The sequence below is a fragment of the Salvelinus namaycush genome, chromosome 26 (assembly GCF_016432855.1).
Source record: "Salvelinus namaycush isolate Seneca chromosome 26, SaNama_1.0, whole genome shotgun sequence".
Taxonomy (NCBI): domain Eukaryota; kingdom Metazoa; phylum Chordata; class Actinopteri; order Salmoniformes; family Salmonidae; genus Salvelinus; species Salvelinus namaycush.
The window spans coordinates 30,986,586-31,005,528 of record NC_052332.1 but is presented as its reverse complement, the minus strand read 5'-3'; the positions used below and the strand labels follow the sequence as shown (position 1 = coordinate 31,005,528).

General features: G+C 47.8%; 1 protein-coding gene across 2 annotated transcripts in view; it reads right to left on the bottom strand.

The window, feature by feature from the left end:
- Window positions 1–6,571: 6,571 nt before the first annotated feature.
- The window catches only part of ephb4a (eph receptor B4a), a 59,126-nt gene continuing 46,754 nt past the window's right edge, over window positions 6,572–18,943 (bottom strand). For both annotated transcript variants that reach the window (XM_038965145.1, XM_038965146.1), the window contains 5 exons: window positions 11,740–11,987; window positions 10,695–10,910; window positions 9,261–9,604; window positions 8,634–8,792; window positions 6,572–8,125 (listed from right to left, as the gene is read on the bottom strand). In XM_038965145.1, coding sequence (XP_038821073.1) covers window positions 8,020–8,125; window positions 8,634–8,792; window positions 9,261–9,604; window positions 10,695–10,910; window positions 11,740–11,987 — 1,073 coding nt within the window. In that variant the 3' untranslated portion in view covers window positions 6,572–8,019. The remainder of the gene's footprint in view (window positions 8,126–8,633; window positions 8,793–9,260; window positions 9,605–10,694; window positions 10,911–11,739; window positions 11,988–18,943) is intronic.

Genomic DNA, 18,943 nt, shown 5'->3' with positions numbered 1-18,943 from the left:
CAACAACAATAATAAAAAATAAAAGATAAGAATACAAACATAAAGTAAAAGGCTCAGTAGAATAGTATAAACATTTTAGCATAATCAGGGGCGCAACTTTCACTGGGGACAATGAAAGCTGTATTTTTGTCTCCCCCATTTTATAATTGGATTGTGATACAAAACGAGGCAACAGTGGTCTTTAGGACCATGCGGACGCCTCCAAGCCGTCGGGTAGGCTGTTTGGAGTGTTGACCCAACTGGGTCATTTTTATTTTTTTATTATGCCCCCCCCACACTTCTAAAAACAAAGTTGCGCCCCTGGGCATAAGTATAATACAGGAAGGCACAATTTATCGTCCAATATTTACTTATTTTAGGGGAGGGGGGAACAAGTTTTTAATTGTGCAGTATTTAGCAATCATAATAAGAGTCTGGTATCAGCAATTGTGTTTTTTGTGTAGCATGAAGATTCTGTGTGTATGTGTGTGGATGTGTTTATGTCTGTGTGGGTGTGTGTGTGGATGTGTTTATGTCTGTGTGGGTGTGTGGATGTGTTTATGTCTGTGTGGATGTGTGTGTGTGTGTGTGGATGTGTTTATGTCTGTGTGGGTGTGTGTGTGTGTGGATGTGTTTATGTCTATGTGTGTGTGTGTGTGTGTGTGTGTGTGTGTGTGTGTGTGTGTGTGTGTGTGTGTCTGGATGTGTTTATGTCTGTGTGTGTGTGTGGATGTGTTTATGTCTGTCTGTGTGTCTGTCTGTGTGTGTGTCTGTGTGTGTGTGTGTGTGTGTGTGTGTGTGTGTGTGTGTGTGTGTGTGTGTGTGTGTGTGTGTGTGTGTGTGTGTGTGTGTGTGTGTGTGTGTGTGGATGTGTTTATGTCTGTGTGGGTGTGTGTGGATGTGTTTATGTCTGTGTGGGTGTGGGTGTGTGTGTGTGTCTGAATGTGTTTATGTCTGTGTGTGTGTGTGGATGTGTTTATGTCTGTCTGTGTGTGTGTCTGTGTGTGTGTCTGTGTGTGTGTGTGTGTGTGTGTGTGTGTGTGTGTGTGTGTGTGTGTGTGTGTGTGTGTGTGTGTGTGTGTGTGTGTGTGTGTGTGTGTGTGTGTTTGTGTGTGTGTGTGTGTGTGTGTGTGTGTGTGTATGGATGTGTTTATGTCTGTGTGGGTGTGTGTGGATGTGTTTATGTCTGTGTGGGTGTGGGTGTGTGTATGTGTCTGGATGTGTTTATGTCTGTGTGTGTGTGTGTGTGTGTGTGTGTGTGTGTGTGTGTGTGTGTGTGTGTGTGTGTGTGTGAATGAGTGCATGTGTGTTAAGGTGCTAAGTCCACACACTAAAGAGTCAAAAACAATGTTTTGAGCACAATCATGTAGGGTATTCAAGGGGTTGGTTTGATAGGACGTTAGGATGTCATCAACCTCCCCCTTGCTTGAGGAACAACAGAGGATCAATAGAGAACAAAAGAGGAAAGCCCCCCCCCCCCCCCCCCCACTCGTGCTATGTCATGATTTACCTGGAGCACTTATTGAGATGTCCCTTTTGTTAAGTAAATCTGGTGTTAGATGTGGTGAAAAGGAGAGTGGCCCGAAGAGTGTTTAGCATCCCCAGTGGCTGTGCAAGCGCAGCGAGGATACTCTCTGGCCTGCTCTCCAGGCACCATCGCATGAGCCTGAAGACACAGACTCTGGCCTGCTCTCCAGGCACCATCGCATGAGCCTGAAGACACAGACTCTGGCCTGCTCTCCAGGCACCATCGCATGAGCCTGAAGACACAGACTCTGGCCTGCTCTCCAGGCACCATCGCATGAGCCTGAAGACACAGACTCTGGCCAAACTTGTGTTTCTGAAAGGGAGTTCAAAGGCACTGAAGACTGAGGCATTTTTAGGTACATTTTTATTAAATTCTAAGTCACAGCCTATATGAACAGTTTATAGACTATACTGATTTAATTCAACAAAATGTTGCTTAAATGCTGAGAGCTTATTGTTCCTGCCAGCCTGGTGTATCACACTTGCAAATGCTTCACAATGTATTTATTTGTAGGCTATAACCTTAAAATATAGGCTAATAATATAGCCTGAATAATAGATTTTCATTAGGTTACCTGTCTGGCTCCTGATCTATTTACAGTGTGTGTTTATATCCGGTATAATATGACTATTTGAATTGATGAGGGCTTCAAACATTCACCTTTTCAAGTTGTTTATTAAAATACTTTTCATTCAAATCATATGGTTTAGTTTCAATACGTCCAAACCAATTAGTAGGTCCAGGTCGTCACAATAATAGATGGGTGTTGGCTAAAATGTTGATGTTGATTTGAATGAATTCATTTAATGAGCTGCAGTGTTTTTCTTCCTTTGAGAAAAGAGCAGTTGGAAAGGACATGGAGTGCTGGAGTGGTGAGCGATGAGCGGGATTTCCAACCACTCAACTCCGCTCACATACTCTGTATCCTGCCCAACTTCAACCCTTGGAGAAGGTCAAATGTAAGAGGTAAGATCATTTGGAGGTCAGATGTTCTCTCTGAATGAGGTTTGTATACCTATACAATGAAGGTGCAGAGCCCTGTGAAATGCTGTCATGGGATCAGAGAGTTCAGCTGGAGGTGTCAGTCATGAAGTGGAATTAAAAGGTGAAGAAGGAGTGAAGAAATCCCCTTGTCTAACAGTTTGGTGAGAATTAAGAGCAGCAGTGGGACACTGGCCAAGCTCATCCTTAAAACAGAACACACCTTGATAAGAAGGTTATGAGGTCATCACAGGCACTCAGCTATAGACCATGGCCACATTTACAGACACACACACATACATATATCACGTCATATGACTCCTCTCACCTAAAGTCATTGATTTTGACTCTTTTTCGATTTTTCTTGGAATAACTCTAGTGTTTTCCCGTTCCCTACTCCCCAGTTCCCAGAAGAGCCAGAGGGGCCTAGAAGCCTGGGGCTTGAGTTTCAGCACAGTGCAGACCTGGGAGGGGGAGGCAGGGTATGTGTGGCAGGACAGCCTAGTCTCATAGACTAGACGTAACATAGTAAATGTAAATCCGGGACACCAAATTACTGTGTTAGGTTTGGTATGTTTACATAAGACAAGGTTACTTAGGGAAAAAACAAAAGTATGGTGATTGGTGGGAGTATAACCCGAACATCTAGCAACCCAAAGGTTGCGTGGTCGAATCTCATCACAGACAACTTTAGCATTTTAGCTAATTAACAACTTTGCAACTACTTGCTACTTTTTAGCTAATTTGTAACTACTTAGCATATTCGCTAACCCTTCCCCTAACTTTAACCCTTTAACCTAACTCCTAAACCTAACCCAAACCTTAACCCATATCCCTAACCCCTAGCCTAGCTAACGTTAGCAAATTCGTAACATATTGTACGAATTGCAATTCGTAACATATCATATGAATTGTAATTCGTAACACATCATACTAATTGGAGAGTCCCAGATTTATATTTACTATGTTACTTCTACCCTTGAGTCCAGGTTGTGCAGGAAAGGCCCCTTTGTTTCCTCCTCAGATGGTGGGGGAAGATCTTGCAACATGGGAGAGATAAAGGGACAGGGGACAAGATGGGATGGCGTGGATGTGTGGACAGGGGGAAAGATTGATAGAGGAAGTTATTGACAGACAAGGGGGATGAGGGATATGTGATGATGACTATATAAACACAAATGTAAGCTTGAGTAAAGACTGGTTGTGGACACAAGACAGATTGGTTGACAGAGAGATGGATGGACATACTTATAATTGAATAGATAAAACTAAAGGTTGTAACGTTAGTCCCCAACTACCAAGAGGTACTTTCCTTAGAGTCTGCCCAGAATAAGATGTCTATATGGAATGATTGTTATAAAGTAAGCAGACACAGTTCTTAACAACCTCCACTATATACACAGACTCTGTCACACGCACATACACACCTGTCTTTCTGCTCTGTCTCTCCCTAGGCCCCCACCACCCTGGCTCCACACTTGAGTGCACACAGGAATGTAAGGGGAATGACACAATCCTTTAAGTGCTGAAACCTGATTGGCCCAGTCTTTTATCTCTTCAACAACAGCCCTAATGGATAGGCATTCAGATAGAGGTTAAAGGTCACGCAGACAGACACTAGGAACCAGAGCTAGCTCACTACCCATCTATCTCTCACACACACCCATCTCTCACACACACCCACTCACACACAGACACACACACCCATATGCACGCACACCGCCTGGGAGTGCCTATGTTGAAGATATCCAATTATAAAACCATTTCAAACTGGGACACTCCAACTCTTTTGTTTGCGAGGGGATTTAACAGCAGGACTGAATGGCAGATTTCTACAGCAACCCCCAATAAACGTTGATTTGATTCGAAGTGTGGGTCTGGAGAGGGCATTTATTGTTTTACATTGGGGGAAGGGTCAGAGGTCAGTGGGCTTGGAGGGGTCATCCTCTCATTGTTTATTTGCAGCACATGAAAGCCTCTGTGACACACTTCCTCTGAAACAGCATAGTGCAGGGCACAGGAGGGCCATGGGACCTGGGACTGACTCAGCAACAACACAGATAATAGAAGCACATACATTATCTTGAATGCTTTGAAAAACCCAACACCCAGATTAAGATTATAGTCTGTGTGAGTAAGTCAATAAATCAATCAAATGTATTTATAAAGCCCTTTTTAAATCAGCAGATGTGCTATACAGAAACCCAGCCTAAAACACCAAACAGCAAGCAATGCAGATGTAGAAGCACAGTGGCTAGGAAAAACTCCCTAGAAAACGAAGAAGAATCCTAGAGAGGAACCAGGCTCTGAGGGGTGGCCAGTCCTCTTCTGTCTGTACTGGGTAGAGAGGAACCAGGCTCTGAGGGGTGGCCAGTCTCTTCTGTCTGTACTGGGTAGAGAGGAACCAGGCTCTGAGGGGTGGCCAGTCCTCTTCTGTCTGTACTGGGTAGAGAGGAACCAGGCTCTGAGGGGTGGCCAGTCTCTTCTGTCTGTACTGGGTAGAGAGGAACCAGGCTCTGAGGGGTGGCCAGTCCTCTTCTGTCTGTACTGGGTAGAGAGGAACCAGGCTCTGAGGGGTGGCCAGTCCTCTTCTGTCTGTACTGGGTAGAGAGGAACCAGGCTCTGAGGGGTGGCCAGTCTCTTCTGTCTGTACTGGGTAGAGAGGAACCAGGCTCTGAGGGGTGGCCAGTCCTCTTCTGTCTGTACTGGGTAGAGAGGAACCAGGCTCTGAGGGGTGGCCAGTCCTCTTCTGTCTGTACTGGGTAGAGAGGAACCAGGCTCTGAGGGGTGGCCAGTCTCTTCTGTCTGTACTGGGTAGAGAGGAACCAGGCTCTGAGGGGTGGCCAGTCTCTTCTGTCTGTACTGGGTAGAGAGGAAACAGGCTCTGAGGGGTGGCCAGTCCTCTTCTGTCTGTACTGGGTAGAGAGGAACCAGGCTCTGAGGGGTGGCCAGTCCTCTTCTGTCTGTACTGGGTAGAGAGGAACCAGGCTCTGAGGGGTGGCCAGTCCTCTTCTGTCTGTACTGGGTAGAGAGGAACCAGGCTCTGAGGGGTGGCCAGTCCTCTTCTGTCTGTACTGGGTAGAGAGGAACCAGGCTCTGAGGGGTGGCCAGTCCTCTTCTGGCTGTACTGGGTAGAGAGGAACCAGGCTCTGAGGGGTGGCTAGTCTCTTCTGGCTGTACTGGGTGGAAATTATAAGAGTACATGGCCATTAAGGCCAGATTGTTCTTATATTCTTCAAGATGACCAGCAGGGTCAAATAATAATCACAGTGGTTGTAGAGGGTGCAACATGTCAGTGCCTCAAGAGTAAATGTCAGTTGGCTTTTCAATGCAAAGCATTCAGAGGTCGAGACAGCAGGTGTGGTAGAGAGAGAGAGAGAGAGAGAGAGAGAGAGAGAGAGAGAGAGTCGAAAACAGCAGAAAACAGTCTGTGGTGAGTTCTCTGTGGGCTGCTCTGAGATGGGGCAGTGGACGTGCTGTTAACAGGGTAGTTAGTAGCAGGGTGAGAGCAGAGCACTACTCCAGAGGACTAAGGGCTGAGGAGCAGGGGGGAGAACACACAGGAGAGGGTCAGTGAACAGAGTCAAGGACAAGCTGAGAGGTCTCTGGGGTACGGGTTGTCCCTCTGAAGGAAGGAGCAGGAGAGAGAGGAATGTCCGTGAGGGAGATAAACTGAAATGGGTGAGGGTTGGGGAGGTGTAGGCTCAATTCCCAAACCATAACCCCCCTCCCCCTCCCTCACTGTGGAGGTCACAGTATCTGTGGGGAGGAATGTTTGAAACCAGAGCTGCCAAAGAAACGGATCACCTTAAAACGATTACAGGAATATGGATAATATACTGAAGTTGGCTGTGTATATGTGTGAATGTGTGTGTGTACTCCATTTTTGGATGCTTCACTTAGTATGCATGAGAGTGTGTGGGCTTACTTGTGTTTCACTTTGTATGTGTGTGTGTGTGTGTGTGTGTGTGTGTGTGTGTATGCATTAATGTGTGTGCATTTGAGAACTCTAAAGGGAGTGTGTGTAATGTGTGTGTTATAACAAGCTCAGTTGCCTGTTAAAAGAGGAGCAGGAGTCCTAGGTGATAAACACTGGTGTGTGTCTTTATTGTGACTGAATACACATTACACACAGAAAGGATGGGGGAATCAAAACATACTTATCTACACAATATTTTAAAAGGCAACTTTATAAAAGATAGGTCCCTGTTTTCATAACAGATCCTCAATGTGAAGACCACTTACCCACAATCCTTTAGTTAACAAGGAAGCACACAATCTCCCCAAACATAAACATGTGAAACTGGTGGCATCTGAAGGGACTTTGTATGGTAGATCTAATTGTATCACCCTGGGAGGGCTTTCCGCTTTATAGAAAAGGCATTTTGATTTCAATTCACATAGAAGATCAAATGGCACTCGAGCAAGACGGAAACACACCTACAATAATATCAACCAAGTAATGAGAGGCTGATGTCTGTCCAGGTCAAGTCGTCCAATTAGAAAATACTTAAGCAGTGTTCTCTTGGTCTCGTTAACCACGGTCAGGGACCTCCTTCAGTCTGAGTGTGTGGAAGTGAGCTGCCCAGTCCAGCAGCAACAGGAAGTGGAAATGCCCAACCAGCCATACCCCAAGAGAAACACAGGAAGTGCTGCAGCTTCTGAGAGGAGCAGAGGTGTAGTCAGACAGAGAGAGCTCTATCTCTGACTAAAAAACCCAACTCCCCCGCTCAGTCTATAAAAGTGCTGATCTCAGTCCTGCTCTCCTCCCACACAGCTGACCCAGGAGAGTCATGCACAGTCACTGAGGAAGATGAGGAGAGGAAGGCTTGTATGACTACAGTCTGTTCTGGTCTAAATGCCTACATTACCCATAACACCTGAGGAAAGGCAAGGCATTTTGAAAACCAAAGGAAAACGTGAGGCCCATCCGATAAGAGTCCAAACACACATTTTCCAGTCCGTTGAAAGAGCTGTAATCACATCATCATATAATCCACATGGATGAATAATCCAAGACACAACATTTGTGAAAGTGTCACCATGTTTCAGTAACGTAGTCTGCTACTGGCTAGTTCATATTCTTCATCATGAAATACACCAATAGAAAAGCTATAGTCCTTAGGTTGGCGTTGATCTGTGCTTCCACTAGTATCACCAGTGTGTTCAGGATCACAGGTAAACATTCAAGCAGTGAAGCAGAGGAGGAGTGAGGGTGAACTAGCCAGTGAGGCAGTCTCCCACCAGACCCCAGCACCAGGCCTGACTGACCGCTCGGTGGTCAATAAGAACAGGTTGAACAGCTTGTAGGGAAGGTCATCTATAATAAGTTCGTATTGAGGCTCTGTCACTACACTGATGGACTTCATGTATAAGAAGGGACTGGTGCCAGGGTGAGGAACTGCGTGGGTGCAGCACCACAGGGTGCTGGATAGGTCCATGGGTGTGCGATGTTCTGTGTGGTGTGTGCGTGCTGGTGTCTGTGTTGGGTCAGGGCAAGAGGTCAGGGGTCAAGGTGAGTTGTGCTGGGGTTAGAAGCGTATGGTTCCAGGGCTCTTGGTCATGGTCAGAGTCTGGATGCTGGACAGGATCTTCCTCTGGTGTCCAGCCAGGATCACTCCCAGACGCAGCAGGTCCCTGAGAAGAAGGACATACTATTAGATAAACAGACAGACAGATAGACAGACAGGCAGACAGACAGACTGACGCATAGGCAGACAGACAGATAGGCAGACAGACTGATAGACAGACAGACTGACTGATAGACAGGCAGACAGACTGATAGACAGGCAGACATACAGACTGACGTATAAGCAGACAGACAGACTGACGCATAGGCAGACAGACAGACAGACAGACAGATAGGCAGACAGATAGACAGGTAGGCAGATAGACAGATAAGCAGACATATAGACTGACAGATAGGCAGACAGACAGACAGACAGACTGACTGTCTGTCTGTCTGTCTGTCTGTCTGTCTGTCTGTCTGTCTGTCTGTCTGTCTGTCTGTCTGTCTGTCTGTCTGTCTGAGACACAAAGCTGTGGTCTTTGAGAGTGACTCAACTTCAAGAGGTTTGAAAGTCTGAAAGACACCCAGAGACAGACAGACAGACAGACAGCTACATTGTTGTAGGTGTGAACTCACTCAGCAGTGATCTGGGCCAACAGGTCTACAGAGGTGAATCCAGCCTGGAGGAAGCTGTCCTCGTAGCGCTCCATCTTGATGGCCCTCAGCCACTCCCCCACGGAGCCACACGCTGAGGGGGCCGGGGGGGCCCGCTGGTCCAGCAGGGGGTGGGACGGCCTGGGGACAGGGGACACACACAGGGACACGTCACACACACACCAGGGGCCTCACATGCATGTCTACGGAGTAGGGGCGGGATCTAAGGCTGCATAAGTGACAGGCAACAACAATGGCTGCTGGAGGGGAGGGGGCATGGGCCAAGTTGTGAGTGACAGGTCAGTATTTGGGATGGGAGAGGGGGAGAGGATAGGCACAGCTAGAGCCTGACTGGTCACAGCAGGACAGAGGAGCAGGACAGAGGAGGGACAGTAGACCGACTCTCTGAAAGACAGGACTGTATTCTAGGAATGAAGTAGTAGAGACTGGGGCTCTATTAGGGGACAGGATATACAGTACTCCAGCTGGTTAGACAGTCATTTCCCTGTCTTTACCTTAGGCTTTGTGTTTAAACCCACACTACCTTCTCTGACTCTCCACACACCCTCCACACCCACTCCTCTCGCCTATAGATCTGTGCCCACTCACCCTGCACCATCCTGGGCCATGATCTTGAGCGAGGCAGGGTTGCGGATCAGCTTGTCCAGGGCGCTGACGATGGCGGCAAAGCGAGGGCGGGCCGAGCGCTCCTTCTGCCAGCAATCCAGCATCAGCTGGTGGAGGTGGGTGGGGCAGTCAGGGGGCGGCGGTAGGCGGTAGTCTTGCTCTATGGCGTTGATCACGTCCTGGTTGCTCATGTCCCAGTAGGGCCTCTCTCCGAACGACATGACCTCCCACATGACGATGCCGTAGCTCCAGGCGTCGGAGGCTGAGGTGAACTTCCTGAAGGCGATAGCCTCTGGGGCGGTCCAGCGGATAGGGATTTTACCACCCTGATAGAAGACAGGAGTCAACAACCACACACCATGACCATATGTAGTCAACAACCACACACCATGACCATATGTAGTCAACAACCACACACCATGACCATATGTAGTCAACAACCACACACCATGACCATATGTAGTTAACAACCACACACCATGACCATCTGTAGTCAACAACCACACACCATGACCATATGTAGTCAACAACCACACACTATGACCATCTGTAGTCAACAACCACACACCATGACCCTATGTAGTCAACAACCACACACCATGACCATCTGTAGTCAACAACCACACACCATGACCATCTGTAGTCAACAACCACACACCATGACCATATGTAGTCAACAACCACACACCATGACCATCTGTAGTCAACAACCACACACCATGACCATATGTAGTCAACAACCACACACCATGACCATCTGTAGTCAACAACCACACACCATGACCATCTGTAGTCAACAACCACACACCATGACTATCTGTAGTCAACAACCACACACCATGACCATCTGTAGTCAACAACCACACACCATGACTATCTGTAGTCAACAACCACACACCATGACCATCTGTAGTCAACAACCACACACCATGACCATCTGTAGTCAACAACCACACACCATGACCATCTGTAGTCAACAACCACACACCATGACCATATGTAGTCAACAACCACACACCATGACCATCTGTAGTCAACAACCACACACCATGACCATATGTAGTCAACAACCACACACCATGACCATATGTAGTCAACAACCACACACCATGACCATCTGTAGTCAACAACCACACACCATGACCATATGTAGTCAACAACCACACACCATGACCATCTGTAGTCAACAACCACACACCATGACCATCTGTAGTCAACAACCACACACCATGACCATATGTAGTCAACAACCACACACCATGACCATCTGTAGTCAACAACCACACACCATGACCATATGTAGTCAACAACCACACACCATGACCATCTGTAGTCAACAACCACACACCATGACCATATGCACACACACACAATGGGCTCGGTGTTGAGGAGTAGAACAGGGTGCAGTAGTCTCACCAGAGAGCTGGTGTAGGTGGGGTCTGAGGAGTTCTCCTGGAGGAAACGGGACAGGCCAAAGTCAGACACCTTACACACCAGGTTGCTGTTGACCAGGATGTTGCGGGCGGCCAGGTCTCTGTGGACATAGCTCATCTCAGACAGGTACTTCATGCCCGACGCGATGCCACGCAGCATGCCTACCAGCTGGATGGGAGTGAACTGACCATCGTTCAACTACAGAGAGAGAGACGAAAGAGTTAGAGATCTGGGAGAAACAATTCAATATGTGTGTAAGAGGGATGGGTTGAGGGAGAGTCAGAGACCAGAAGTGACATAGTGAAATAATGAAGGGGATGTGTGTGTGTGTTTGTGTGTGTGTGTGTGTGTGTGTGTCTGTGTGCGTTTCTGTGTGTGTGGAAGGCTCAGAGACGGTATATAGCCTGACCCTAAGGAAGGAGATGTGTGTGTGTGTGTGTGTGTGTGTGTGTGTGTGTGTGTGTGTGTGTGTGTGTGTGTGTGTGTGTGTGTGTGTGTGTGTGTGTGTTTGTGTGTGTGTGTGGAAGGCTCAGAGACGGTATATAGCCTGACCCTAAGGAAGGGGATGTGTGTGTGTGTGTGTGTGTGTGTGTGTGTGTGTGTGTGTGTGTGTGTGTGTGTGTGTGTGTGTGTGTGTGTGTGGAAGGCTCAGAGACGGTATATAGCCTGACCCTAAGGAAGGGGATGTGTGTGTGTGTGTGTGTGTGTGTAAGGCTCAGAGACGGTATATAGCCTGACCCTAAGGAAGGGGATGTGTGTGTGTAAGGCTCAGAGACGGTATATAGCCTGACCCTAAGGAAGGGGATGTGTGTGTGTGTGTGTAAGGCTCAGAGACGGTATATAGCCTGACCCTAAGGAAGGGGATGTGTGTGTGTGTGTGTAAGGCTCAGAGACGGTATATAGCCTGACCCTAAGGAAGGGGATGTGTGTGTGTGTGTGGAAGGCTCAGAGATGGTATATAGCCTGACCCTAAGGAAGGGGATGTGTGTGTGTGTGTGTAAGGCTCAGAAATGGTATATAGACCGACCCTAAGGAAGGAGTCGAGCGCTCCGTTCTCCATGAACTCAGTGAGGATCATGACGGGACAGGAAGCAGTGATGATGCCCTCCAGGTGGATGATGTTGGGGTGCTGGAACTGGCCCATGATGCTAGCCTCCGACAGGAAGTCCCGCCTCTGTTTGTCCGTGTAGCCACTCTTCAGGGTCTTTATGGCCACGTAGTTCTCCTTCTTCCCTGGGACCTTCAGCCTGCCCCGACACACCTCCCCAAACTCCCCTAGAGACAAGCAAGTGAAACATGAGTCAGTACAGTACATACATGATACTACAGCAGCCTATCCACCAGTCTGTTTAGTAATATCACAGAGACAGCCTATCCACCAGTCTGTTTAGTAATATCACAGAGAGACAGCCTATCCACCAGTCTGTTTAGTAATATCACAGAGAGACAGCCTATCCACCAGTCTGTTTAGTAATATCACAGAGAGACAGCCTATCCACCAGTCTGTTTAGTAATATCACAGAGACAGCCTATCCACCAGTCTGTTTAGTAATATCACAGAGAGACAGCCTATCCACCAGTCTGTTTAGTAATATCACAGAGACAGCCTATCCACCAGTCTGTTTAATAATATCACAGAGACAGCCTATCCACCAGTCTGTTTAGTAATATCACAGAGAGACAGCCTATCCACCAGTCTGTTTAGTAATATCACAGAGAGACAGCCTATCCACCAGTCTGTTTAGTAATATCACAGAGAGACAGCCTATCCACCAGTCTGTTTAGTAATATCACAGAGAGACAGCCTATCCACCAGTCTGTTTAGTAATATCACAGAGAGACAGCCTATCCACCAGTCTGTTTAGTAATATCACAGAGAGACAGTCTATAATAATATGACAGAGACAGCCTATCCACCAGTCTGTTTAATAATATCACAGAGAGACAGCCTATCCACCAGTCTGTTTAATAATATCACAGAGAGACAGTCTATCCACCAGTCTGTTTAATAATATCACAGAGAGACAGTCTATCCACCAGTCTGTTTAATAATATCACAGAGAGACAGTCTATCCACCAGTCTGTTTAATAATATCACAGAGAGACAGTCTATCCACCAGTCTGTTTAATAATATCACAGAGAGACAGTCTATCCACCAGTCTGTTTTATAATATCACAGACAGCCTATCCACCAGTCTGTTTAATAATATCACAGAGAGACAGTCTATCCACCAGTCTGTTTAATAATATCACAGAGAGACAGTCTATCCACCAGTCTGTTTAATAATATCACAGAGAGACAGTCTATCCACCAATCTGTTTAATAATATCACAGAGAGACAGTCTATCCACCAGTCTGTTTAATAATATCACAGAGAGACAGTCTATCCACCAGTCTGTTTTATAATATCACAGACAGCCTATCCACCAGTCTGTTTAATAATATCACAGAGAGACAGTCTATCCACCAATCTGTTTAATAATATCACAGAGAGACAGTCTATCCACCAGTCTGTTTAATAATATCACAGAGAGACAGCCTATCCACCAGTCTGTTTAATAATATCACAGAGAGACAGTCTATCCACCAGTCTGTTTAATAATATCACAGAGAGACAGCCTATCCACCAGTCTGTTTAATAATATCACAGAGACAGCCTATCCACCAGTCTGTTTAATAATATCACAGAGAGACAGTCTATCCACCAGCCTGTGTAATAATATCACATAGACAGCCTATCCACCAGCCTGTTTAATAATATCACAGAGAGACAGTCTATCCACCAGTCTGTTTAATAATATCACAGAGAGACAGCCTATCCACCAGTCTGTTTAATAATATCACAGAGAGACAGCCTATCCACCAGTCTGTTTAATAATATCACAGAGACAGCCTATCCACCAGTCTGTTTAATAATATCACAGAGAGACAGCCTATCCACCAGTCTGTTTAATAATATCACAGAGAGACAGTCTATCCACCAGTCTGTTTAATAATATCACAGACAGCCTATCCACCAGCCTGTTTAATAATATCACAGAGAGACAGCCTATCCACCAGTCTGTTTAATAATATCACAGAGAGACAGCCTATCCACCAGTCTGTTTAATAATATCACAGAGAGACAGTCTATCCACCAGTCTGTTTAATAATATCACAGACAGCCTATCCACCAGTCTGTTTAATAATATCACAGAGAGACAGTCTATCCACCAGTCTGTTTAATAATATCACAGAGAGACAGCCTATCCACCAGTCTGTTTAATAATATCACAGAGAGACAGCCTATCCACCAGTCTGTTTAATAATATCACAGAGAGACAGTCTATCCACCAGTCTGTTTAATAATATCACAGAGAGACAGCCTATCCACCAGTCTGTTTAATAATATGACAGAGACAGCCTATCCACCAGTCTGTTTAATAATATCACAGAGAGACAGCCTATCCACCAGTCTGTTTAATAATATCACAGAGAGACAGTCTATCCACCAGCCTGTGTAATAATATCACATAGACAGCCTATCCACCAGCCTGTTTAATAATATCACAGAGAGACAGTCTATCCACCAGTCTGTTTAGTAATATCACAGAGAGACAGCCTATCCACCAGTCTGTTTAATAATATCACAGAGACAGCCTATCCACCAGTCTGTTTAATAATATCACAGAGAGACAGCCTATCCACCAGTCTGTTTAATAATATCACAGAGAGACAGTCTATCCACCAGTCTGTTTAATAATATCACTGACAGCCTATCCACCAGTCTGTTTAATAATATCACAGAGAGACAGTCTATCCACCAGTCTGTTTAATAATATCACAGAGAGACAGCCTATCCACCAGTCTGTTTAATAATATCACAGAGAGACAGTCTATCCACCAGTCTGTTTAATAATATCACAGAGAGACAGCCTATCCACCAGTCTGTTTAATAATATGACAGAGACAGCCTATCCACCAGTCTGTTTAATAATATCACAGACAGCCTATCCACCAGTCTGTTTAATAATATCACAGAGAGACAGTCTATCCACCAGTCTGTTTAATAATATCACAGAGAGACAGCCTATCCACCAGTCTGTTTAATAATATCACAGAGAGACAGCCTATCCACCAGTCTGTTTAATAATATCACAGAGAGACAGTCTATCCACCAGTCTGTTTAATAATATCACAGAGAGACAGCCTATCCACCAGTCTGTTTAATAATATGACAGAGACAGCCTATCCACCAGTCTGTTTAATAATATCACAGAGAGACAGCCTATCCACCAGTCTGTTTAATAATATCACAGAGAGACAGTCTATCCACCAGTCTGTTTAATAATATCACAGAGAGACAGTCTATCCACCAGTCTGTTTTATAATATCACAGACAGCCTATCCACCAGTCTGTTTAATAATATCACAGAGAGACAGTCTATCCACCAGTCTGTTTAATAATATCACAGACAGCCTATCCACCAGTCTGTTTAATAATATCACAGAGAGACAGCCTATCCACCAGTCTGTTTAATAATATCACAGAGAGACAGTCTATCCACCAGTCTGTTTAATAATATCACAGAGAGACAGTCTATCCACCAGTCTGTTTAATAATATCACAGAGAGACAGTCTATCCACCAGTCTGTTTAATAATATCACAGAGAGACAGTCTATCCACCAGTCTGTTTAATAATATCACAGAGAGACAGTCTATCCACCAGTCTGTTTAATAATATCACAGAGAGACAGTCTATCCACCAGTCTGTTTAATAATATCACAGAGAGACAGCCTATCCACCAGTCTGTTTAATAATATCACAGAGAGACAGTCTATCCACCAGTCTGTTTAGTAATATCACAGACAGCCTATCCACCAGTCTGTTTAATAATATCACAGAGACAGCCTATCCACCAGTCTGTTTAATAATATCACAGAGAGACAGTCTATCCACCAGCCTGTGTAATAATATCACACAGACAGCCTATCCACCAGCCTGTTTAATAATATCACTGTAACAGCAGTCTACTTCGTCCTCCTCCTCAGACGAGGAGAGGCGAGAAGGATCAGAGGACCAATGTGCAGCGTGGTAATTAGACATAATGAATTTAATCAGACAAAACAAAAACACTATACAAACTGACAAAACACACTAACCGTCACAGTCCCGTGTAGCACCAACACTGACACAGGAACAATCACCCACAAACAAACAGTGAGAACAGCCTACCTGAATATGGTTCTCAATCAGAGGAAACGTCAAACACCTGCCTCTAATTGAGAACCATATCAGGCAACACATTAACCCCAACATAGAAACACAACACATAGAATACCCACCCCAACTCACGCCCTGACCAACTAAACACATACAAAACAACAGAAAACAGGTCAGGAACGTGACAGAACCCCCCCCCTCAAGGTGCGAACTCCGGGCGCACCCCTAAAACTCAAGGGGAGGGTCTGGGTGGGCATCTGTCCGCGGTGGCGGCTCCGGCGGAGGACGAGGACACCACTCCACCATTGTCTTTGTCCCCCTCCTTAGCATCCCTTGAGTGGCGACCCTCGCCCCCGACCATGGTCCAGGAACCTTCACCAAGGCCCCTCCTAAATAGAGGAGACAACTCAGGACAGAGAGGTAGCTCAGGACAGAGAGGTAGCTCAGGACAGAGAGGTAGCTCAGGACAGAGAGGTAGCTCAGGACAGAGAGATCGCTCCGGACAGAGAGGTAGCTTAGGACAGAGGGACAACTCTGGACTAATGGCAGCTCCGGACTGAGTGGCAGCTCCGGACTGAGTGGCAGCTCCGGACTGAGTGGCAGCTCCGGACTGAGTGGCAGCTCATGACTGTAGGGCAGCTCATGACTGTAGGGCAGCTCATGACTGTAGGGCAGCTCATGACTGTAGGGCAGCTCATGACTGGAAGGCGGCTCATGACTGGAAGGCGGCTCATGACTGGCTGGCGGCTCTGGCAGCTCCTGACTGGCTGGCGGCTCTGGCAGCTCCTGACTGACTGGCGGCTCTGGCAGCTCCTGACTGACTGGCGGCTCTGGCAGCTCCTGACTGACTGGCGGCTCTGGCAGCTCCTGACTGACTGGCGGCTCTGGCAGCTCCTGACTGACTGGCGGCTCTGGCAGCTCCTGACTGACTGGCGGCTCTGGCAGCTCCTGACTGGCTGGCGGCTCTGGCAGCTCCTGACTGGCTGGCGGCTCCTGACTGACGGACGGCTCTAGCGGCTCCTGACTGACGGACGGCTCTGATGGCTCGGGACAGACGGATGGCTCAGATGGCTCGGGACAGACGGATGGCTCAGATGGCTCGGGACAGACGGATGGCTCAGATGGCTCGGGACAGACGGATGGCTCAGATGGCTCGGGACAGACGGATGGCTCAGATGGCGCTGGGCAGACGGATGGCTCAGACGGCGCTGGGCAGACGGATGGCTCAGACGGCGCTGGGCAGACAGGTGGCTCAGACGGCGCTGGGCAGACAGATGGCTCAGACGGCGCTGGGCAGACAGATGGCTCAGACGGCGTTGGGCAGACGGATGGCTCAGACGGTGTTGGGCAGATGAGCAATGCAGGCAGCTCAGACGGCGCTGGGCAGACGAGCAGTGCAGGCGGCGTTGAACAGACGAGCAGTGCACGCGGTGTTGAGCAGACGTCCGACTCTGACCTGCTGAGGCGCACAGTAGGCCTGGTGCGTGGTGCCGGAACTGGTGGTACCGGACTGGAGACACGCACCTCAAGGCTAGTGCGGGGAACAGGAACTGGGCACACTGGACTCTCGAGGCGCACTATAGGCCTGGTGCATGGTACCGGAACTGGAGGTACCGGGCTGAGGGCACGCACCTCAGGGCGAGTGCGGGGAGAAGGAACAGTGCGTACAGGGCTCTGGAGACGCACAGGAGGCTTGGTGCGTGATGCCGGAACTGGAGGTACTGGGCTGGAGACACACACCATAGGGAGAGTGCGTGGAGGAGGAACAGGGCTCTGGAGACGCACTGGAAGCCTGGTGCGTGGTGTAGGCACTGGTGGTACTGGGCTGGGGCGGGAAGGTGGCGCCGGATATACCGGACCGTGCAGGCGTACTGGCTCCCTTGAGCACTGAGCCTGCCCAACCTTACCTGGTTGCATGCTCCCCGTAACCCGTCCAGTGCGGGGAGGTGGAATAACCCGCACTGGGCTGTGTTGGCGAACCGGGGACACAATGCGTAAGGCTGGTGCCATGTACACCGGCCCGAGGAGACGTACTGGAGGCCAGATATGTAGAGCCGGCTTCATGGCACTTGGCTCAATGCTCACTCTAGCCCGCCCAGTGCGGGGAGGTGGAATAACCCGCACCGGGCTATGCACCCGTACAGGAGACACCGTGCGCTCTTCCGCATAACACGGTGTCTGCCCGTACTCCCGCTCTCCACGGTAAGCATGGGAAGTGGGCGCAGGTTTCCTACCTGCCCTCGCCACACTACCCTTTAGCCCCCCCCCCCCCCCCCCCCCCAAGACATTTTTGGGGTTTCTTCACGGGCTTCCAGCCACGCTTCCGTGCTGCCTCCTCATACCACCGCTCCTGGGCTTTAGCTGCCTCCATCTCTTCCCGAGAGCGGCGATATTCTCCAACCTTAGCCCAGGGTCCTTCTCCGTTCAATATTTGCTCCCATGACCATTCCTCCTGGTACCGCTGCTGCTGTCGCTGCTGCCCGTTGCCACGCTGCTTGATCCTTGTTTGGTGGGTGATTCTGTAACGGCAGTCTACTTCGTCCTCCTCCTCAGACGAGGAGAGGCGAGAAGGATCAGAGGACCAATGTGCAGCGTTGTAATTAGACATAATGAATTTAATCAGACAAAACAAAAACACTATACAAACTGACAAAACACACTAACCGTCACAGTCCCGTGTAGCACCAACACTGACACAGGAACAATCACCCACAAACAAACAGTGAGAACAGCCTACCTTAATATGGTTCTCAATCAGAGGAAACGTCAAACACCTGCCTCTAATTGAGAACCATATCAGGCAACACATTAACCCCAACATAGAAACACAACACATAGAATACCCACCCCAACTCACGCCCTGACCAACTAAACACATACAAAACAACAGAAAACAGGTCAGGAACGTGACAATCACAGAGAGACAGTCTATCCACCAGTCTGTTTAATAATATCACAGAGAGACAGCCTATCCACCAGTCTGTTTAATAATATCACAGAGAGACAGCCTATCCACCAGTCTGT